The following is a 23,773-nucleotide window of genomic DNA, read 5'->3' as shown; positions in this document are numbered from 1 at the left end:
GACTAAGAGGACGTGTATCTTTTTCTTTCTTTATTTACAAGTAAACGCGAAGCTCTCGGAAGTGATTTCAAAACAAAAGTATGCTAAAATACACTTGCATTGAAGCAATACAGTATTCGGTTAAAGGAACCGCGATAATATTATAAATTAGAATAGTCTATATACAAGTACCGTACTTTTCTCCCCATTTTTTGTGTACAGCTAACGGCCACTAGGGAACCTCCTAAATCTATGGATTTACAGGTAAAATTAACCACCTTTAACTCTACGGGCTCTAGGACCGGTCCGCGCCCGCCACCTTTAAGCGGCGGGCTCCAGCAGGAAAAGCTGGAGGCCGGAAAAGAGTGAGACAGGTAGCGCGCCAAAGTAAAAGTGGAACTGAGAGACAGAACGAGAGCAAGACAGACGGACAGTTTAGCTGCTGCGGCTGATATGCAGGTGCGCTTTATAGTCCGAAAAGTACGGTAATTGGAATATTGATATAAATTGCAAGAGTCAAACATCCTGTCTTCATTCTCAATCTGGGAGGAGTGAAGCTAAATCAAACTATTCTGTATAGCCCATTAAAACCAACAGATATTGGTTAATTATATTAACCAGAATTAAGTCAATTTTAACTCAATCACACGCCAAAGAGAAGAGGTTGGTCATCAGCAGCCGTTAAAGGTTTCTGAGCTGCTTTTATTTAAAAAGGTTAGATCGTCTAACGATTATAAGTCAGTCAAATGTATTGTCAATCTTTCAGTTTGTGTACAGACCGAGAGATGGAAATACCGTTTCCCATAATCCCAAATACATATACAAATTCGGGATGCCAGAAACCGACCATGATCAAAATCGAAAATCGGACAGCCCTGGCGAATATTAATCGATTATTCGCCGCGAGTTTACAAGTTTACAGTAAAACAAACTGGTGGTGTGAGCAATGGCCATTTACAATTATTAATACTATTACTATTATTAGCATTAGTCTATATTTTGGTTGAAACTAAGCCAGGAAAAAAAGAAAAACATAAATAATAATAAAAAAATATATATTTTCGATTATGGAGACGGTAACGAATATTCGAAAAATCGAATAATCGCTGGCATCCCTAATACAAATAAGTATAAAATATGTATATCCTATATATACACACAATCAACAGACACATTTCCACTTAAGCAGCCACTACTGGTCTCTACTCTTCGTGTGTCTGGATCTGGGAGCATGAGGAGTGCATCGGATTCAAATATAACGGATGTTCTACTCGTGTTCTGCTTTTATGTTCTCATATGTGACAATGAAACCTGTTGGTACCTTTCTGGTCGCCGTAGCGAAACCTCTCCAGAGCCACGTTCACGGATATTTTGACTCCCTCATCGATGTGGATCTTTTTCATCCCATTGGGGACGGTTTTCCGGCTCCTGGCGGGCCGCTGTGACCCCGACATGATGCCCTGCAACACAACAACAGATAACCTGAGCACGGGAGGACTGGGAGAAACATCAACACTCTACTGACTGAAAGGTCCCCTGTTATGCTGTCTTTCATCCATATATCACAGGTCTCAGATATATCCAGAGCCTGTCTCTGATTGGCTGAAACACCAAACAGATCATTGCAGCATTACCCATAATCCCCTCTGTTTCAGCCCTGTTTCCAAAGTGCTGATTCTCTGTCTGTTACTTTAGATGAAAATAAGGAGCCCCTCCCCCACGCCCCTCTGAGAGAGATTTGGTTACAAAGAACTCAGTGGAGCTCTAGAGGAGATTCAGGTGATATGGGGGGGGGGGGGGGGGGGGTTACCTTGTTGCTGATTGGCTAATGGTTACACAAGACAACACATCGTTATGACATCACAGGTGACCTTTAAGACATAGATATCCAAATGTCAGCTTGTGAAATTGATCAAATATTTGAAATAATACAAAAAGGAGCGTTATTGGCATGAACACATCTAAAACATAGGATTGCCAAAGCATGCCGCACTAGGCGTTACAACAACAACAACAACAACAAACTAAACATACATGTCAACAATACATGTGTCACAACAGCAATGTCTTGCCGATCTTGTACTTGAGTAAAAGTACAAGTACTCAGATCTTGTACTTGAGTAAAAGTACAAGTACTCAGGTATTGTACTTGAGTCAAAGTAGTACTCAGATCTTGTACTTGAGTAAAAGTACAAGTACTCAGGTATTGTACTTGAGTCAAAGTAGTACTCAGATCTTGTACTTGAGTAAAAGTAGAAGTACTCAGATCTTGTACTTGAGTAAAAGTAGTCAGATCTTGTATTTGAGTAAAAGTAGAAGTACTCAGGTATTGTACTTGAGTCAAAGTAGTACTCAGATCTTGTACTTGAGTAAAAGTAGAAGTACTCAGATCTTGTACTTGGAGTAAAAGTAGAAGTATTCAGATCTTGTACTTGAGTAAAAGTAGAAGTACTCAGATCTTGTACTTGAGTAGAAGTAGAAGTACTCAGATCTTGTATTGAGTAAAAGTAGAAGTACTCAGATCTTGTTCTTGAGTAAAAGTAGAAGTACTCAGATCTTGTACTTGGAGTAAAAGTAGAAGTATTCAGATCTTGTACTTGAGTAAAAGTAGAAGTACTCAGATCTTGTACTTGAGTAAAAGTAGAAGTACTCAGACCTTGTACTTGAGTAAAAGTAGAAGTAGTCAGATCTTGTACTTAGTAGAAGTAGTCAGATCTTGTACTTAGTAAAAGTAGAAGTACTCAGATCTTGTATTTGAGTAAAAGTAGAAGTAGTCAGATCTTGTATTTGAGTAAAAGTAGAAGTACTCAGATCTTGTATTTGAGTAAAAGTAGAAGTAGTCAGATCTTGTATTTGAGTACAAGTAGAAGTACTCAGATCTTGTATTTGAGTAAAAGTAGAAGTAGTCAGATCTTGTATTTGAGTACAAGTAGAAGTACTCAGATCTTGTATTGAGTAAAAGTAGAAGTACTCAGATCTTGTTCTTGAGTAAAAGTAGAAGTACTCAGATCTTGTACTTGGAGTAAAAGTAGAAGTATTCAGATCTTGTACTTGAGTAAAAGTAGAAGTACTCAGATATTGTACTTGAGTAAAAGTAGAAGTACTCAGACCTTGTACTTGAGTAAAAGTAGAAGTAGTCAGATCTTGTACTTAGTAGAAGTAGTCAGATCTTGTACTTAGTAAAAGTAGAAGTACTCAGATCTTGTATTTGAGTAAAAGTAGAAGTAGTCAGATCTTGTATTTGAGTAAAAGTAGAAGTAGTCAGATCTTGTATTTGAGTAAAAGTAGAAGTAGTCAGATCTTGTATTTGAGTAAAAGTAGAAGTAGTCAGATCTTGTACTTGAGTAAAAGTAGAAGTACTCAGATCTTGTACTTGAGTAAAAGTAGAAGTACCAGAGTGTAGGAATACTCTGTTACAGTAAAAGTCATGCATTCAAAATGTTCCTCAAGTGAAAGTAGAAAAGTATTCTCATCTAACCATTCAAACCCAACATATGTAAGTCCTTCACTTGCATAGTTTGGTCCAACAAATCAACCCATAGCAGAGCGTTGTTATTGATATTTATAAGCTAGTTTTTTTTAGAGGTAAAAGCTCTTATCATTGCAGTAACACAACCGTAATCTTTGTCCCACATGTGGCTTGTTGGCACCTGGTCACCCTTCTGACTTTTAGAGGCTCTGGTGAACTGTTAGCTTTAGCTTATAAACACATTGAGTCATGTCACCGATAACACTATTTAAACTATCTTAGCTACAGCTAGCTGCGCGTGAGACAGAGTTATCTTTATAAGGACTGTAGCTAGCTTCATGTCCAAGTTTGTCATAAAACCAATTAATGCAGATACTGTACCTTGTCTATTCAGTAGCTTTCGTTTATCTGGAAAGCCACAAGCACTCTTCATCTGATGAAAGCTTCTGCGGGTTCTGGCAATTGCCGGCAATGGTGGCGCCAAAAACAAAAGTACATCCGGTCTGACTCCTTCAAAATAAAACCAGGTTTGAATTATGACGAACCAAACGTGGAGCTAAAACCATAGACTGTAAAACATGATTTTATCCAGAAAATGACCAAGTACTGTATTTAAGTAAAATGTTGAGGTACTTTACTTGAGTATTTCCATTTTCTGCAACTTTGTACTTCTACTCCAGGTAAATGGTGTACTTTTACTCCACTACATGTATTTAATACCTTTAGTTACTTTACAGATCTGGATGAATTATGAAATATAACGTGTTAAATCAGACTTTAGTTCCACCTGGAGTAAATTCACAAGCTACCCTGCAGTATACAAAGTCATTCAGACTAGCTGCACCTTCACCAGCTTTGAGAACACGTATCATATATTATTCTGAAATGGACCAATCTGCACAATGACTACTTGTACTGTCGCTACTTTTACTATATTTTGATAATACTTTTCTAGTTTTACTTGAGGAACATTTTGAATGCAGGACTTTTACTGTAACAGAGTATTCCTACACTCTGGTACTGCAGAAGTGGGATGTAATTGAGTACATTTGCTCTTGTGTAGAACTTTTCCAATACAACAGTAATAAAACAAATGTTTATGCTACTTTGTACTTCTACTCCACTACAAGTTGGAAAAATACAGATTTCAGTATTCTGAGGCTCTGAGCCCCATTTCTTTTCCTCACGGACGGCAAAAAAAAGTCCGACATTATAGAATTTAAAATAAAAAGAATAATCGTGGCTTGATATTGAGTAAGAACATGTTTTTATGAACCAGACAGCTGCCGGTCTTCCAAGACCCGACCGGACAAAAAGACCTGGTGCCGGCACGAAACATACTACTAATAGAAATACATTGCTTTTAAAATCGTTCTGTGATACGACACGAAAAAAAGGGGAAAATCGTGTTGGTGAACACGAATCAATAGATTACATGTTGTGACTTTAACACGAAATGCCGGCCCGTGAGACTGGGTTGCTCATTGACATACCAAGACAGAAAGCCACAGGAGGATTTTTTATTAAGACACTTCAGAATATTCTGGTGGTAAAGCAGCCCACTGTGAGAGCTTTGTTAAATTAACAGTTGCTATACATGTATTATTGTCCATTAGTTGTGCTATAGGTTTAATATGACAACACAATAAGTAGTAGGCTAGCTTCTTAGCTTAGATACCATACATGTAATGTGTTTGATTTTTAGCACTACAATGTATAAAGGGCAAAGATATAAAATAATGAAACCGAGGAAATTGAATAGTGTTTGCCATTCATTTATTTTTTCATAAACCAATAATAATTGAACACTGGTCATGTCCACACTGAAGTGCACAGCTGATGCATATGATCTTTATTCGGCGATGATGTCGGGGAAGCTGGGTATTACGTTGTTCCATAAATCCACGAAATCCTTTCTCATATTCTCTCCCACATAGCTTTCGTTCATCTTAGAGTTGAGCTCCACAAACTTCTGTCCAGTGCTGTTGAATGTTGGCCAGGTAGCAGGCACGCTCAGTTCTCCTTCGTTGGGGTCCCTGGATGGATGGATACACAGCAATCAAATAAAGACAGTTTTCTACTTCAAATAAAGTGCCCGACGTGTATTGGGGTTACAGATAGGGTCCAAAACTAGAACGCCACATGAATGTCTGCGAGCAAATTAATTGTATATGCTACACAAATACGATCCGTTTAATTTTCAGAATATTGGGTTGCAGATTAAAATGTTCCAAAGGGGGTTCGCTTAGCATGAAACACTTGAAATAACTAAAGGAGAAGTGAAAAAAAGAAAATAGAAAGAAAGTGAGTTAGCAATGACTGAGAGTCAGAGCTAAACATTTCAGATGTGTGTATCTCACACTGCACTGTAACTTTAATTAATGTACTTTTGTTATTCATGTTTTATTATCTTTGCTTTTAAATTAGTGTTTTTAAATGCCATTTTATAATATGTTTCTTAATGTCTTTCATTTTTGTAAAGCACTTTGAATTGCCTTGTGTTGAAAGTTGCTATATAAATAAACTTGCCTTGCCTTGCCTTGCCTAATTCAGGTTTGTTTGATTTCTGTGATGCTCCTATTTCTTGTGTCGGAAGATTTTTACCCTGTTCTGGCGAAGTTTGTCCAGTAGGCGATCATGTAGCCAGAGAGGTCCCGGTGTTTATTCAATGGATACAATAATCGTACCATAAAAGGCTTTCCGAACACGTAAAGCACATCGTTCGTATGGTCGGCTCCCATCCACTGAGGGTAGGGTCCGAAAATGCCTGAAAACCTGTTGGGCTGAGAGAAAAGGTAGGAGTAGGTACGGCCAGTTCTTTGGTGAGACATGGGAAGAAAAGGGATATGACAATGAGTTCACAACAAAGAAGAATGAGTTTTCAAAACGTGTGCATCGAAAAATGGCATTACATGTGGTGAAGAGACAATCTGATTGTTTAAGGGACCTGTCAGGGTTGACTTGGGACTTAATCCCTGACTCAAGTGCAAACATTTGAGGCTTACTGTGTTTGAAAACAGGCAGCCAAAATGTTACACAAAAGATCTAAAAAAAACAAGAGACTAAGGAACTCTTTACTTACTGCGATGACTTCCATGAAGTTATAGAATGGTTAAACCCTGGGTTTGTTCCTTAAAGGTCACCTATTATGCAAAATCCACTTCTTCATGTCTCTTATACATAAAGACCTTTATGATCCATTTATATAAAAACCTGTCTGAAAATGAGCTGATCAGATTTTGGCCACTTTATGATGTCATAACGATGTTTTGGCTTGTGAAATTTTGTATGGGTACCCGGCATTTTCTTATCGGCTCTCATCTTGAACCGAGTTTCGGTTCCCAACCCTAGTTCTTTTGAACCAAATGTCTCTCAGAGGGGCGTGGGGAGGGGCTCCTTATTTTCATCTAAAGTAACCGACAGAGAATCAGCACTTTTGAAGCAGGGCTGAAACAGAGGGGATTATGGGTAATGCTGCAATGATCTGTTTGGTGTTTCAGCCAATCAGAGACATGTTCTATATCTGAGACCTGTAATATATTGATGAAAAACAGCATAATAGGGGACCTTTAAATGATAAAGCATGGTGTGGAACAAAAGGGCTTGTAGATAAACTGGAAGCATCTGTATAGCAAGATGTTATAATCACTTTGCGTTGTCAGCATGAAGCTTCAGTGCAGCCTGAGTAGAAGCCAGGAAGAGGAAGTCTGTTTCAATGTGAACGAGGGTTTTCTTGATGCTCTCCTGGCTGGGCGTTGGTTCCCAGGTTGAGTTATATAGTGAAAGTGCAGCCTGCAAAGCAGCGTCACCCTTATCCTTAGTGAACGCAGCCAGAAGCTTCTCCACATCCTCACTGCAATAAAGAAAGGTTTGAAAATAAGTTATAATAAAACACAACTAACCAAAGTTGCTCTGGGTAATATTAAGGTACACAAATTCACCATCAACTGGTTGTTAATTAACATGCATATTAGCAGTAGCCTATATTGGCTCTTTATTAGTCATTATAAACCAATGCTGGCACCCCTGAATTAGAGGGTTATTGAGGAAAAACTCTCAACTAATGGTGTATTACTTGTAGAATATGGTCATGTAGAATAAGGCATTAATAAATGTTTTATAAGTAAGGGATAATGTGCAGCGAGGCGGTCATTACGAGTAAAAGAACACCCGACAGGCTGATCAGGAGCCCGACGCGAAGCACTTGATTGCCCTCATGCCAAAGTAACTGGCAACTGAATATGTTTAGCCATTTGATGTCTGGACCGTTGGGTATAAAGGACCGCAGCTCCGTGTTGAGGGTTTCATCTCCGCTGTTTTCTTGTCCCTCTTGTCTTTTGCTTTTCTTCACTGGGGACTCATCAGCCACAAACCATTCACCAAATTACTGTGCTCTCCAAATATATAAAAAGTAGGGCCGTGACTTTAACGCGTTAATTAAGATTAATTAAAGGAATGGTATTCTCATGACACTCATTTTTTAAAAATTATCATCCGATAAAACAGACCAGTCTCTGCCAGTCTCTCTCTTTTTTTTTTTAATCCGATGACATTATCAGTGATTTCAAACTGATTATATACCGAAATAACATCAACACTGTGGGCGCCGCCATTTCCCGGACGTGACGTAATCCATGCGTTTGGTTTTCGAGGACACGTTGATCTCCATGTTATTTACTGTAGTTTCTCTCTTCAAATATGCCTCACTGTATCGCGAAATATTGCCATAATTCGGATAGGAACAATCCACGGAATGCTCGGTTCCATCTGTTGCCAAAAGGTAAGCATAAGAAGTACATTCGGAGGCAGTGGCTAGCGAAATGTGGCCGGCCCGAACCGAGAGATTTACAGGCTCATGTATGCAGCGAACATTTCACATTTCCGGACGACTACTCTGAGAGTATGATCAAACATAACATGGGATTTAAAGAACAACCATTACTCAATTGAGATGCAGTACCATCGGTCTTTCTGGTGTCATCACCGACCAGGACACCAGTTCGGCCAGTAGAGAAATCGCCCTCTGCAAGTGTGAAGCGACGGAGGAGCAGAAGTAGTGCTCGGAGTAAGAATAAGGTATGTTATAGCGCATTTCCATTGCAGCGGCTAGCCCCGTTTTAACGTCCAGGCCAGGACAGTTTTTGGTGGCCTTTCCATATAGCGTAGGACCGGCTAGTGTGTATTTCCCCCCAGTTTTTCCGGCCCCATAAAATCGTGATTCTATGGCCAGGGACAACGAAGCTGAGTATGCTAAACTAGAGAGGGAATCGCTAGCAAGGGTGGTACTACATGCATACATATAGTATCTTATATCATCTTCCTATTATACACACATGCATTTCCAAACATTTGGACTACCTATGTTGCAAATGTATTATCTTTTCAATTTATACACGGCATCTATTGCACGTCTGTCCGTCCTGGGAGAGGGATCCCTCCTCTGTTGCTCTCCCTGAGGTTTCTCCCATGTTCCCTTTAAACTGTGGGTTTTCTACAGAAGTGTTTCCTTGTACGATGTGAGGGTCTAAGGACAGAGGGTCTAAGGACAGTGGGTGTCGTATTGTCATACTGATATGTATGGCTGAATTCCCCCATCCAATCTCTTCACATTGGTCAAAACTTGTTCCTCTGCTGACGAGTCCGAACTGAAATACTCCGCCATCTTTCCGTGTGTTGACAAAGTGAACGCATGGATGATGTCACGACCATCACGTGACTACTGAAAATGGCAAACATGGCGGCGGCCAGACGGAATATACAGGTCTTGATAAAAAAGAGCTATAAAATCATTATTTACCGGGGAATATCGCTGATTTCTTCAGGGTATGGTTTAAACATAACGTTTCACTAAATACTGAAGTTTTGATTAATTATCTAATGAGTGGACCATTCCTTTAATTACACAAAAATTAACGCGTTAAAAAAATTAACGCATTTTAATCGCACTTGTTTTTGCACAGCGAAACGTTTCTCACTGGATGAGTTTCAGGCGGACCGATTATACTGGAGCACCAACTAACGTTCATGACTTCAGCATGGGACTTCAAACAACAACAAACCACGGTGAACAATAGTCAAACATGAACGAACCAGCTGATGAGACCGCTTTGGTCGGCCCCGTGGATGGGACATGTTGTTTTAAAAAACGGACGGATGGAAGCGTCGACAAGAGCACGGTTGTGTGCAAATTATGCAAAAAAGAATTTGCATATCACCGCAGCACATCAAGCCTAAAGTACCACCTAAATGCAAAGCATGTAGCAGCTAGCATGTAGCAGCTAGCGTGGACGTTAGCCCGACTCCGAGTGCAAGGAACCACACCCTGACCCAACCCACACTCCACCAGACGACTGGTTTCAGGGCCAGGATGAGTGAGTCCACGTCTGAGAGAATAACCAGCTCCCTGGCTCACTGGACTGCACTCGACTGTAGACCACCTGGAGTCACATCCATGTGGAAACTGCTTCTCACTGTTCTCAGGTCAGATATGTATATTTGATTAAAATGCGATTAATTTCGATTAATTAATTACAAAGCCTCTAATTAATTAGATTCATTTTTTTAATCGAGTCCCGGCTCTAATAAAAAGTAATATTAAAATCCTCCATGTTGCTCTCAGGCGGGAGACAAAAAAAAACAAAACGATACAGTTAAATCGACCGGACTTCTTTCTGCAGATGTGAGCGTCTTTAACAACGGTCAATAAATCCTTGACAGCGGTCTGTACTACTGGATTAACAACTACTACTGGTGTTCTGAATTGACCAATCAGAATCGAGTATTCAACTAAGCCATTTAATAATGACTAATAAAGAGCCAATATACTGCGAATATGCATGTTAATGTGAACAAACGGTATCAACTCACACAGGGACGGGAAACAGGTTGAATTTGAAATTTGGAACATCGATACTCGTGAAGATATATCCGTCCATGTCGTTGAGTCCAGCGATGAAATCAATGTCTGCCGCATTGTGGAACAACTTGGACGGATGATCCGGCAGGAAGTCACCGTCGATGACAGGAGATAATTCCAGGTGGTAGACAATGGGATCTGACAGGCAGATATAACCAGATGCTTATTATGTACAGTAGGCCTACTAACTCGATGTTTTACTTTCACAGTCATCTGTATATTTTTCTTTCTCTCTAATGCTAGTTTATTTCTATTTCTATTTGAGAATTGTTTGAAATGTTGTTTGTATGATAATCTCCAAAAAGAGAATGCAAATTCATGTGTGTTTTGTCAGGGCTGTAAAACACGTTCAACAGATTAACATCTTAATCTCATTTCTAAATTTGACCCAAAGTCAGGAATCATGAGAGAGTATGAATATTAGCCGTATGGGAATTGAGATAGATAAAAAATAATAAATCAATGATTCACTGGGATGCCATTTAAACAATGCAGAAGGAGTGGGTGCAACACCGTGACTTTTCTCTCTACATTGCCCCGATAGAAAGCATCAGAATCTATAAACAGAAAATGCAAATTGTATGTGGAGTCCTTACCACTGGGGCTGCTGGAAAAATTGAAAGATCCCGCCAGAGTTAGGTCTACAGGATCTATCTCCTTCAAACAGGAAGCCATGCGCTCATCGGTGGGGCAATTGACCTTCAGAGCAACCTGGGGAGGAGTTAGAAATCATGTTTAGAATGGAAACAGACAACTTTAAAACCCCCCTAGTGTTTCCAAATGGTATATTTGTTGGGGCCGCTGTGACAACACTTGCCCAGTTTGCAGGAATACTTTGAGGAAAGCTAGCTATTGATTCAACTCTTCGGTCCATTTCAACTGTGCGAGTACTCGATGATTACTCGACTAACATTTCTGACATGTTAGTGACACATCAGACTGATTGGGAGCAGTTCATTGCGTTTTTTTTTTTTATCCTTGCTGAACTCTGGACACTGCACAGAGGAAAAGGCCCAACAAGCAGAAATGATGACTCTCAAATGTCAGGAAAGAAAGAAAGAAAGAAAGAAAGAAAGAAAGAAAGAAAGAAAGAAAGAAAGAAAGAAAGAAAGATAGATAGATAGATAGATAGATAGATAGATAGATAGATAGATAGATAGATAGATAGATAGATAGATAGATAGATAGATAGATAGATAGATGCGCAGTGGCGTGTGGCGCAGTGGATAGAGCCTTGGTGTTGGGATTAGGGCAGGGCCGTATTCACCATATACATTGGGGACACATCCCCCCCAATATTCAGATACACTCAAAATGTCCCCCCCAATAAATAGTAAAAAAAAAAAAAAGTTTTGATTTTTAGATTTTTTTATTTAAATAAAATTGCTATTCTATGACTTCTTTATTTTGGTTACTTGTATACTTGAAAATCTATATTTTCTGTTATTGTGAGCTTCACCAAAATTATATTTCTTTTCATATGTAAATTGGTTCCTTATTTTGTACCCGCGGGTGTATTTCGCTGTTGCACGTCTGAGTCCACCTTCAGTTAGCTTGATGCTCCAAGCAGGTCAGTCATGTTTTAATTTGCCCTCCATCAGTTCTGGTATCTTTTCTAGTTAGCCCTAAAGTAATCTATATTATTTTATTTCGTAATGGTAATGTTAATAAACCCTCCGGTTTAGATTCTTTGTGTAAGTAACTTGTAGTTCTGATTAGTGTTGTCACGATACCAACATTTTGGTTTCGATACCGATACCAAGTCAAGAATTGCGATTCTGATTCTTTTTCGATACTTTTCTTAAAAAAAGGGAAACACGGAATATCGGCTTTAAAATGAGGAATAACAGATGATTTTAGCAGTCAGAACAACTAAAGCAGCAGTGTTACTAAGAACAGAAATGCCAAAGAGTCACATCTAATATAAATATATATAAAAGCATTTATTTTAATTGTGTAGCAGTGAGTTTAACATTTTGGCAGCACTGTTGAGCATTTTGAAAATGTATTTTCATGCCTCTGTGCAAGGCTTAGTCTTTCTATCTGTATAGCCACTGGTGTAAAGTAACTAAGTTCATAAACTCAAGTACTACTTGGGTACAATTTTGAGATACTTGTACTTTATTTAAGTATTTCAATGTTTCTTTTGCTACTTTGTACTTCTAATCCACTACAGTTCAGAGGTACATGGTGTACTTTTACTCCACTACATGTATTTAATCCCTTTAGTTACTTCACAGATCTGGATGAATGATGTGAAATATAATCAAGTGTCAGACTTTAGTTCCACCTGGAGTAAATCCACCAGCTACCCTGCAGTCTACAAAGTACTTCAGACTAGCTGCACCTTCACCAGCTACCCTGCAGTCTACAAAGTCATTCAAACTAGCTGCACATTTACCAGCTTTGAGAACACTTTCATGATCAATCATTATAAAACATATCATATATATTATTCTGAAATGGACCAATCTGCACAACGACTACTTTTACTGTCGCTACTTTAATACTTTTACTTGAGGAACATTTTGAATGCAGTACTTTTACTGTAACAGAGTATTCCTACACTCTGGTGCTTCTAGTACAAGACCTGAGCACTTCTACTTTTACTGTCGCTACTTTAACTATATTTTGATGATAATACTTTTGTACTTTTATTTGAGGAACATTTTGATTGCAGGATTGTTCCTACATTCTGGTACTTCTACTTTAACTCAAGTACAAGACCTGGGTACTTCTACTTTTACTCAAGTACAAGATATATAGGCTACTTATACCACCTCCGTTTATAGCCTATGAAAAAAACTAATAGAAAACGAAGGCTAAAGCTAACGTTAGCAGATAGTGATGCTAGTTTGCTAGTTAAGTTTGCTCAACGATAATATTGCGACAGAAAAACTTTTCAGTGCACATCACGCTCTGCCGCTCCGACAGGGAGCTCTGCTCTGAACACCTGACTTCTGGCCCGTTCACAGACTTCTGGCGTCTTTTTTGTCAACAAGCCGAGGCGCAGCGGCAGTTGCACTCCCACTTGCAGCCATGCTTCTCGTTTTCTCACATGCTCTGGCAGCTAGCGCGTGGCCGCGTGCAAGAGAGAGGGGAGGGACTTAGAACGTGCTTGAGAGGAGCGGGACAGCAGGCACGGCTGCAGTGCAAGGAGTGGAAGCAGAGCGCTGAACACACACGGCTCTTATTAAACGGCGTTTTTTCACGGGAGTACTTTCCCCCGTCATTCTTAAAGTACCGATACTAATGAAACGGAGGAATCGTACCGTTTTTAACGGCAGGGTATCGCGGTACCTTTCAAGTATCGGTACACCGTGCAACACTAGTTCTGATGTTAAAACCGAACTTTTCAGGAATAGTAGCTAACTAGCTGTGGGCTAGCTGGTTTCAGTTGTTAGCCTCCCTAGAGGAGGTTAGGTCCCCCACCCGCCCACACCCCCCGTCAAATTGTCCCACCCACATTGAGGATGCTTCCTACACCCATGCCTGAGACACAGTTTTGTGACTATTGTTGTGTTTTGCCCCCACAGGCAGGGGCATGGGGTTTAACAGGTTTTTAATGTGTTAGTGATTTTTTATGTATTTTCCTTTAGAATGGCAGGAAATTAGTATTCAAATTTGTATTGAATATTTGGTCCCCCCCAATGTTGACTCCATGAATACGGCCCTGGCTTAGGGGGTCACAGGTTCAAACCCCACTGCAGTCAGCATGTCGTTGTGTCCCTGGGACATTTCACCCCAAATTGCTCCTGTGGGGATTGTCCACAGTATTGCATATGTAAATTGCTTTGGATAAAAGCGTCTAACATGTAACATGTAATGTAATCTAAATCCACTTTCTGTTTTAATGTTTCCAGAGCCCTGAAGTGATAAACATCTTTATTTTCTAAATATATTCCCATCTTGAATTATTCTTAAAGTTCAAAGATATTGAAGTGACTGTTATTTTGTATATATTGATCGTTGTGCTTTTATTTAGGTCTTAATGTGTGCATATGTATGTTTGTCTTTGGATTGTGTATGTACATATTTGCATACATATTTTTATTAGTGCTGTCAAAATTATCGCGTTAACGGCGGTAATTACATTTTTGAATTAATTGCGTTAAAATATTTAACGCATTTAACGCATGTGCAGAATGGCCCGCCCCATACGTGCCACCAGTGGCAGCGCCAGGGTATGGCTGGGGTAGGCTACACCCATACCAAGAAATGGCTTAGCCCCACCATGAGACATGATGTTAAAGTAAGCAAAATAAAGTCTGCTAACTCGCGGAGTAAATTGCACAGACAGCAGTTAGTAAGATTGATTTCAGTAGCGACGGTTTTGAAAACTTTTGTCACGTAGTGATCGTCTTCTCAATAGAACATCTTTGATAACGGCGTGGTGTTGTTGCAGGAAGTCCCGACGGAGAATACTCTTGCTGTAGTACAGGGCAGAGCCATATACTAGTAATAATATGGCTCTGGTACAGGGGTGCACATAACTGGTACGCAGGTTATGTGCGTCATCTGAAATGTGGACCGTCACTTGTGTCACAAAGCGCATTTGCGTACCGACGTACTTGTGAAGCTTTTCCAGAAGGCGGTTCGATCACCGGACGACAGAGTCGGTCTCCGTGTGCACAGACAGGGCTGCTGTTAACGTCGGTCTGTACAACGGAACTGTGCCAAAACTACGCCAACCGGCTGCGGAGGGAGACTCCCCCCTTTCATTTCATTTCATTTCAAACCTTTATTTATCCAGATTGGTCCCATTGAGATCATAGATCTCTTTTTCAAGGGAGACCTTCACTGGAGAACTGCGCTAAAACAGCTGATCACAACGTTCACACTTCTGTTTTCCTCAAGGTTGTGTCTTCCTGGTCAACACATCCTCACTCCCAGGTCGGCCTATGTTGACGTTATGTCAAGTCCCCTGTCGGCTTTTTCCAACGCAAGGGGGGGGGCCTTAGCGTCCATTTTCAACGCAAGGGGGGGGGCCTTAGCGTCCATTTTCAACGCAAGGGGGGGGGGCCTTAGCGTCCATTTTCAACGCAAGGGGGGGGGCCTTAGCGTCCATTTTCAGCTTTCCGGGATGTCCATGTGCTTCTATGGACGCTCATGGAAGCACGGCATTTGTTTGTGTCGACTGCCCTTAAAGGCAATGTGAGCGTCCATTCTCATTGGATAGCGGAGAATTGTACACCCGGAAGTAAATATCCCCCTTACTGACGATTGATTTTACAGTGATATCTGCACTACTCATCGACTAAAATACACCAGATTATCCTTGTTAATTACACAACATTGATTGGTTTAAATTGTGTGCAATGCTTTTGTATTTTTCCCCTTCGATTCGGAGAAACAAATCTTTTTTCGGAGTAAAGGATGGCAGAAGACACTACACTACCCAGAATCCCCAGCTATCATTTCTCCCTGCAGAAAAAGAAAACATGGCCGAACTTCGTTTTATTCTGGGTGTAAAATGCCTATTTTAAAGTTAGTTTGGCTATTAAAATGCGTTTTGATGTCATTTGATGCGAGAAATATGAGTTGTTATTTCAGATTATGTGTGCAGTGGATGTACATGATCTTTAGTTTGCTAGTTATTACGAAGATTACTTCAGGAAATTGCGTCCAACGTTTTCATTGTTACCAAGGTGGTTGCTAGGGACGCTGCTATCGATATTATTTCTGTTATGGTGTGTAACTGTTTAATGGTGTTATCTTTATTGCTACCCCCTTCGCCGTCAATGTATAGTGTTGGTCCACAGCGCAAACATATTAGTTTAACAAAATCCGCATCTAAAGATACGTTATTTCCCCCTGTACAATTCCAGTCTCACATCTCACAGCACATCGTCATTAACAAATACCGGAAACAGACCGAAAACATTTTTAAAAAATAAAATAATACCTTATTCCGAGTGTTCTTGCTTTTCTCTTTGAAAGTCATCACATAACGGCATTGTAATACACGGTTCGGCTGCATTAAATATTACATATCTGCCGTAGTTCTGTATTTATAGCCCTGATGAGAAGACAAACATGAGGAACTGAAAACGTGATGTGGATCATAAATATATCAGCCATTAAACAACATCTTACATTTATTTTCACACAATGCGTCTCCTTGCAGTATCAACACTAATTCGGCTCACTTTTATATTTGATCCAATTGGTAGATAGGCTGTATTTACACCATAAAGGTGCACAGATGATATAAAGAGACACCTGGTGGTTAAAGCATGTTATTGAATTTCATTATTTTTATTATTAGATATTAATACGATCCCTATAAAGTATATTCATTACTCGTTATTCTCTACTAATAGTTAATTAAAGACTGTATGTAATGACTATTTTGCACATCCCGTTCAAGATTTTAAGATGTTCTAAGGTTTATTGACATATCATATAGGCCTACACAACTGTGGTGTAGTTCTGCACTGAATGAAAAACTTGGGTCGCAGGTTCCTCAATAGTGCATTACAAGACATCTATCAATATGTGTGCATACCTCCAGCAATGTTAACTATGTTGAAGCACTTATTTTAACTGATATTATACATATGTATTATACTCTTATGAGATGTATGTAGATATTTCATCTCCGGCCTTGTCAGGTATTGAACAATCAATAAATAAAGAACACAGAATTGTTGAATATAAAACACAGAATTTATGTGATTATACTAAATGATTTTCAAATAAACACAACTGCATATTTAACTGTTACACATGCTGATGTAACGCAAATGTTCCAACTTGGGATCAATAAAGTATATCTTATCTTAAGCTGATCGATGGCTACTGCCATATTTGCAAAATGTGCCTCTGAACCTTGACAAGTGCATGTTTCAGGCTTATCAATTAATGTAATGTAATGTTATCAATTAACAACAGGAGGGGTCACAAACATAAGACCAGCTGTTAAATAAAGCTCTTCTGACCTTAGCTGGCGTGTGGGTATATATATTAATACAGCCCATTATGGGCACCAGCAATTTTCACCCATTTATTAATTATATGTTTTAAATGTGAGTGTTTCCTTTCCCCTAAACCTCCAGGGATGTACACAGTTTAATACTGGCAACTTCTTATTATGGGAAATACGAAAACGTCTTTTAAAACTACAACTCCCAGTAGAGACGTGCCATAGAGAACATGTTGCGAAACAGAATAGCCAGCATGTGTAGTTCTGGGTACGGGGTGGGGGAGGGGGGGGACGCGGTGGACCCGTTCAAATCCAGTTTTGGACAATCTGCCGTGGTTCCATCCCATTTCAAGTGCTGTTCGAGGCTCGGTAACCCTCGGAGCACACTCTCCAATCACAGAGCTTGAGGACTATCACGGGGTTTGTCAAACAGAGCACATGGTGTAGTCCAAACGATAGCTGGGGATTCTGGGTAGTGTAGTGTCTTCATTGCCTTTAAGGGCAGTTGACACAAACGAATGCCCTTCCATGAGCGTCCATAGAAGCATATGGACATCCCGGAAAGCTGAAAATGGACATCCCGGAAAGCTGAAAATGGACATCCCGGAAAGCTGAAAATGGACGCTAAGGGCCCCCCCCCTTGCGTTGAAAATGGACGCTAAGGCCCCCCCCCCTTGCGTTGAAAATGGACGCTAAGGCCCCCCCCCTTGCGTTGGAAAAAGCCGGCAGGGGACTTGACATAACGTCAACATAGGCCGACCTGGGAGTGAGGATGTGTTGTCCTGGTCGAATGTACTTATTGTAAGTCGCTTTGGATAAAAGCGTCAGCTAAATAAATGCAATGTAATGTAATGTAATGTAATGTAATGTAATGTAATGTCACGAAGTACTCCACTAGCCGCCGCCCCCCTCTGTCGACTTTCCTGAAGTACTCCCCCGTTGATAGAAATCAACACGTAATGAATTAAGACCCCACGGTTTGATGATTGATAGGTGTGTGGGTTGTCTTTCATTTTGACATGCAGAAAAACGTTATAATAAACATAGATACTGTATGTGAAATGGATATATCCGCCGGCTTTCATTTATCTTTCCATTCCCAACAATATACATAAAGAAATGGCATATTTTGGACATAGTTCGAATGGTGATTAATCATGATTAATTAATGTTTAAGCTGTGATTAATCTGATTAAAAATTGTAATCGTTTGACAGCCCTAATTTTTATATATATTTGTTTTTGTATTTGGGATTGTGGGAAACCGTATTTCGATCTCTCTGTCTGTACACACAAACTGAAAGATTGACAATAAAGTTGACTTTGACTTTTGATACAAGGAAATAAAACATGTGAGTAAAGTGTGATGTACCTCCACTGCGTACTCGCGGGGAATCTTGTTGATGGTCCATGGGCAGACGGCCACACCGCTCTGGGCGATGGCTCTCTTGAAAAGCCCTTTGTTGTGAGGACTCAGAATCTGAAGTGAAAGTTAGAATTCATTTCATCTCAAATAATATATCTACAGAGATGGAAAAAGTACACACATCCTCTACTCAAGTAGAAGTACAGATACTCGTGTTTAAAAATACTCTGGTGAAAGTAGAAGTACTGACTAAGCTTCTTTCCTCAAGTCAAAGTAAAGAGGCTTTGAAATGTACTTCAGTAGAAAGTACCCATAGCTAGCAGCTGCTTTAAAGAGTACCTGACCTCCCTTTATATTAATAGAACAATAATGTCATTGTTAGCTAATGAATGTTTCCATGCTGAACAACGGCAACATGACAACGTTTCCATTGGTCCCTCTTCTTTAGAGAAGACCAGGAAGTGATGGATACACGGATCGTGTTCCAACCAATAGGCACGCAGTGACTCTAAAGAATAATGACCACGCACCAACACACATTCAGACTAAAGGAACCAGCTGTTTGGGAAATGAGAGAAGTAGAAAGTACAGGTATTTGGGTTCAACATGTAAGAAGTAGAAAGTACAGGTATTTGAGTTCAACATGTAAGAAGTAGAAAGTACAGGTATTTGAGTTCAACATGTGAGAAGTAGAAAGTTCAGGTATTTGGGTTCAACATGTGAGAAGTAGAAAGTACAGGTATTTGAGTTCAACATGTAAGAAGTAGAAAGTACAGGTATTTGAGTTCAACATGTGAGAAGTAGAAAGTACAGGTATTTGTGTTCAACATGTAAGAAGTAGAAAGTACAGGTATTTGGGTTCAACATGTAAGAAGTAGAAAGTACAGGTATTAGTGTTCAACATGTAAGAAGTAGAAAGTTCAGGTATTTGTGTTCAACATGTAAGAAGTAGAAAGTACACGTATTTGAGTTTAACATGTGAGAAGTAGAAAGTACAGGTATTTGAGTTCAACATGTAAGAAGTAGAAAGTACACGTATTTGAGTTCAACATGTGAGAAGTAGAAAGTACAGGTATTTGAGTTCAACATGTGAGAAGTAGAAAGTACAGGTATTTGAGTTCAACATGTAAGAAGTAGAAAGTACACGTATTTGAGTTTAACATGTGAGAAGTAGAAAGTACAGGTATTTGAGTTCAACATGTAAGAAGTAGAAAGTACACGTATTTGAGTTCAACATGTAAGAAGTAGAAAGTACAGGTATTTGTGTTCCAAATGTAAGAAGTCAAAGTAAAAAGTCGGCAGAAAAATAAGTAGTGGAGTAAAGTACTGATACCAGAAAGATGTACTTAAGTACAGTAACAAAGTATTTGTACTCCACTACTTCACACCTCTGTATACCTATCAGCTCACACAATGAGTACCTGGAGGTTGACACTGGCTCCGCCTGCAGACTCCCCGAAGAGTGTGATGTTCTCGGGGTCTCCTCCGAATTTACGGATGTTCCTGTGCACCCAGGCGATGGCAGCCTGCTGGTCCCAGAGACCGTAGTTTCCTGAGAGAAATCAAACGTTTAACTCCATCCCGGCAGAGATGGAAATGTACTCAGATTGTGTACTTGAGTTAAAGTAGAAGTACCAGAGTGTAGGAATACTCTGTTACAGTAAAAGTCCTGCATTCAAAATGTTACTCAAGTAAAAGTAGAACATTATTTTGTGTACATGTACTTTACTCCCCTGAATCATGGTATGAGTCCTTAAATAGTACAAATCTGGCAGGGAGGCCACCATTTATTTGGCTCTGAATAATTCTGTCTCTATTTTGAGGAAATAAACTGTCACCCACCAGCAAGTTCTGGTTCTCCAGCGCTCAGGAAGCCCAGAGAGCCGACCCGGTATCCGATTGAAACCACGATCACATTCCCTCTGTCGGCCAGCTCCTGCCCGCTGTACAGAGCGAACTTCAGGATCTCAATACCCATCGCGCTTCCAATCATGAAGGCGCCGCCATAGATCCAGACCATGACCGGCATATCAGAGGACACTGAAAGACAGAGAGCATTAAAAGTCACCTATTATGCAAAATCCACTTCTTCATGTCTCTTCTACATCAACATGTGTCCCCTCTTCTTCATGTCTCTTCTACATCAACATGTGTCCCCTCTTCTTCATGTCTCTTCTACATCAACATGTGTCCCCTCTTCTCCATGTCTCTTCTACATCAACATGTGTCCCCTCTTCTCCATGTCTCTTCTACATCAACATGTGTCCCCTCTTCCTCATGTCTCTTCTACATCAACATGTGTCCCCTCTTCTTCATGTCTCTTCTAGATCAACAAGTGTCCCCTCTTCTTCATGTCTCTTCTAGATCAACAAGTGTCTCCTCTTCTTCATGTATCTTCTAGATCAACATGTGTCCCCTCTTCTTCATGTCTCTTCTACATCAACATGTGTCTCCTCTTCTTCATGTATCTTCTACATCAACATGTGTCCCCTCTTCTTCATGTCTCCTCTACATCACCATGTGTCCCCTCTTCTTCATGTCTCTTCTAGATCAACATGTGTCCCCTCTTCTTCATGTCTCTTCTACATCAACATGTGTCTCCTCTTCTTCATGTATCTTCTACATCAACATGTGTCCCCTCTTCTTCATGTCTCCTCTACATCACCATGTGTCCCCTCTTCTTCATGTATCTTCTACATCAACATGTGTCCCCTCTTCTTCATGTCTCCTCTACATCACCATGTGTCCCCTCTTCTTCATGTCTCTTCTACATCAACATGTGTCCCCTCTTCTTCATGTCTCTTCTACATCAACATGTGTCCCCTCTGTGGAAAGAGACTCTGAAAGTTCCAGGAACAAAGATTCTCTCTCTTTTTGATCCATTTCAATAAAAACCTGTCTGAAAATGAGCTGATCAGATGTTTGTTACTTTATGATGTCATAACGATGTGTTGTCTTGTGTAACCATTAGCCAATCAGCAACAAGGTAACCCCCCCCCCCCACCTTATCACCTGAATCCCCTCCGAGAGCACCATTGAGTTCTTTGTAACCAAATGTCTCTCAGAGGGGCGTGGGGAGGGGCTCCTTGTTTCCATCTAAAGTAACAGACAGAGAATCAGCACTGAAACTGAGGGGATTATGGGTAATGCTGCAATGATCTGTTTGGGGTCTCAGCCAATCAGAGACAGGTTCCGTATATATCTGAGACCTATAATGATGAAAAACAGTATAATAGGAGAACTTTAAAGTTGTTGATTGGATCTAATATGGAGGACACTTTGTTTACCTGAGCCGTTGTTTGGAACCCAGATGTTGAGGTAGAGACAGTCCGTGCTGCCTCTGGTATTGTTAGGGCCGACGGTCACCTGGAGGCAAATGTCCTTAAACGCAGTGGCATCCAGAACATCTGATGACACAGATTTTGATGTTGTATTTTATTATACGTTGCATTGTTGGAGGAGCTCAGGTAAGAAGAATTGCATTGCCATATCTACACTGTAGCTTTGTGCATATGACTATAAAACCTTTTCATTTGAAGTGAACTTGAATATGATCTCAGTCGGTCTACTCACCATCCCAGCCTGGGTGAGGTTTTGGTTTCATGAAAGTTTCAGGGACGTCAGCGAAGGGAATCCCCTTGAAGACGTCCATGCGGCGGCCGAACCCCAGACGGATGTTCTTTCCCCGAACCAAACCTCCCTCTGTGTTCACCACCCCGAGCTACGGCAAGAAAGCACACAATGTTGCACCCAGTAGAATGGTTGTTATTTGAACACTAGATGGCGTAATAGGGCAACAGCATAGAACTGGTCTCCTGGCACAGGTGTATTGATTGTGACTGGGAGAGCAATAGTTTTTTGACCGTGTCTGTGAACACACTGTTTTTCTTTGGAAATAAAAGATAGCGAAAGCTAAACTTCGTCGCACATGGAGATTGCACGTGTCCAATTAGTTAAAGGTGGATGGGTTGGTAATTCACTTCAGAAACCCTTTTTGTTATATTCCATGCTCTTAACATCCCGATAGCAATGAATACATGAAATGCTTTGACAATAAATACTTCAATGAAAACTATTGTTACTTTTACTTAAGTGAAGCATCTGACTTCACCACTGACTTGTAGAGATACTGAACAGAAGTTAAACAGAGTTCGCAGAGACCGTCTCCAGAAACACAGCGATGGCCACCAGACTCTTCATGTTCATCATGTTGACGGTGAGTGAGTTGCTTTCGGATGTCTGCCGGAGTTTTAAGGCAGAACCACGCCCCGTACTCCACGCTGACCAGTGGGAGGGACATTTAAACAGCTGTGTCAACAACACTTTCATCTTTACTTTATCTGGATACCCTTCAACATTTAAAAAACATACATATTGCTCAAACAAAAATATCTCCTTGACCCTTGCCTTGATGTGGGTGTATGTGTGTCCACCTACGCTCCTGAATCTGCCAGCATACACGTGTCCAGGGTCGGCTCTAGAACAAATCAAATGGGGGGGAAATCATTTACCAAGGGGGGGCACACACTGCCGTCAACAACCAACACACAAACACCAACGCAACTTCAACTTCAAAAAACATGCTGTAAAGTCTATTGTCTTTCACACACATTGCAGCTGACATCCTCGTGGATTCGTCTTCTTATTACAGACACATGCATTTCCTAACATTCGGTCTATATGCTGTAAAATGTATTATCTCTTCAATTTACACACGGCATCTATTGCACGTCTGTCCGTCCTGGGAGAGGGATCCCTCCTCTGTTGCTCTCCCTGAGGTTTCTCCCATGTTCCCTTTAAACTGTGGGTTTTCTCTGGAAGTTTTTCCTTGTACGATGTGAGGGTTTACTGACAGAGGGTCTGAGGACAGAGGGTGTCGTTTTTCTCATACTGATATTCTGAACAATCTGTGCTGTTGTATTTGCTGTAAAGTGTCTCTACTGTAGGCTATTTTTATTATATGTACAGCACTTTGGCTCGACCAAAAATCGTTTATAAATGTGCTATATAAATAAAACTTGATTTGATTTGATTTGATTGCAGAGGTGTAGTGCTATTTTATAGCGCACCTATGACTTGCGCATACATGCACGGTTGTGGCACGACCACCAAAACAGAA

General features: G+C 40.3%; 2 protein-coding genes across 2 annotated transcripts in view; both read right to left on the bottom strand.

Annotated features, from left to right (window-relative positions):
* Positions 1-3,917, bottom strand: part of ythdc2 (YTH domain containing 2) — a 58,319-nt gene extending 54,402 nt beyond the window's left edge. The window contains exons 1-2 of the mRNA XM_034096405.1: positions 3,830-3,917; positions 1,301-1,439 (exon numbers count right to left, since the gene is read on the bottom strand). Coding sequence (XP_033952296.1) covers positions 1,301-1,433 — 133 coding nt within the window. The 5' untranslated portion in view covers positions 1,434-1,439; positions 3,830-3,917. The remainder of the gene's footprint in view (positions 1-1,300; positions 1,440-3,829) is intronic.
* A 1,345-nt stretch (positions 3,918-5,262) lies between these two features.
* On the bottom strand, positions 5,263-22,863 carry LOC117456352 (bile salt-activated lipase-like). The gene is made up of 11 exons (XM_034096202.1): positions 22,801-22,863; positions 22,228-22,375; positions 21,942-22,061; positions 20,497-20,694; positions 20,076-20,206; positions 18,661-18,768; positions 10,961-11,075; positions 10,316-10,502; positions 7,098-7,301; positions 6,053-6,265; positions 5,263-5,484 (listed from the first exon to the last, which is right to left on the bottom strand). The coding sequence occupies exons 1-11, from the start codon at positions 22,861-22,863 to the stop codon at positions 5,301-5,303; spliced, it is 1,671 nt and encodes a 556-aa protein (XP_033952093.1). The 3' UTR covers positions 5,263-5,300.
* Between the last annotated feature and the right edge of the window lie 910 nt (positions 22,864-23,773).

The sequence above is a fragment of the Pseudochaenichthys georgianus genome, chromosome 12 (genome assembly GCF_902827115.2).
Source record: "Pseudochaenichthys georgianus chromosome 12, fPseGeo1.2, whole genome shotgun sequence".
Classification (NCBI taxonomy): Eukaryota; Metazoa; Chordata; class Actinopteri; order Perciformes; family Channichthyidae; genus Pseudochaenichthys; species Pseudochaenichthys georgianus.
Note: the sequence above shows the minus strand (reverse complement) of the source record. Positions and strands in the feature narration are given on the sequence as shown.

Bases quoted from the DNA above. Each gene is read 5' to 3' on its own strand.
- LOC117456352 (XM_034096202.1), bottom strand. From the start codon at position 22,863: ATGATGAACATGAAGAGTCTGGTGGCCATCGCTGTGTTTCTGGAGACG. The intron at 11,076-18,660 runs GTACATCACACT...ACTCCTCCCCAG, and splicing joins CCCGCGAGTACGCAGTGGAG to GTTGCTCTGAAGGTCAATTG. The intron at 5,485-6,052 runs GTAAAAATCTTC...CCATCCATCCAG, and splicing joins ACAAACTTCGCCAGAACAGG to GGACCCCAACGAAGGAGAAC.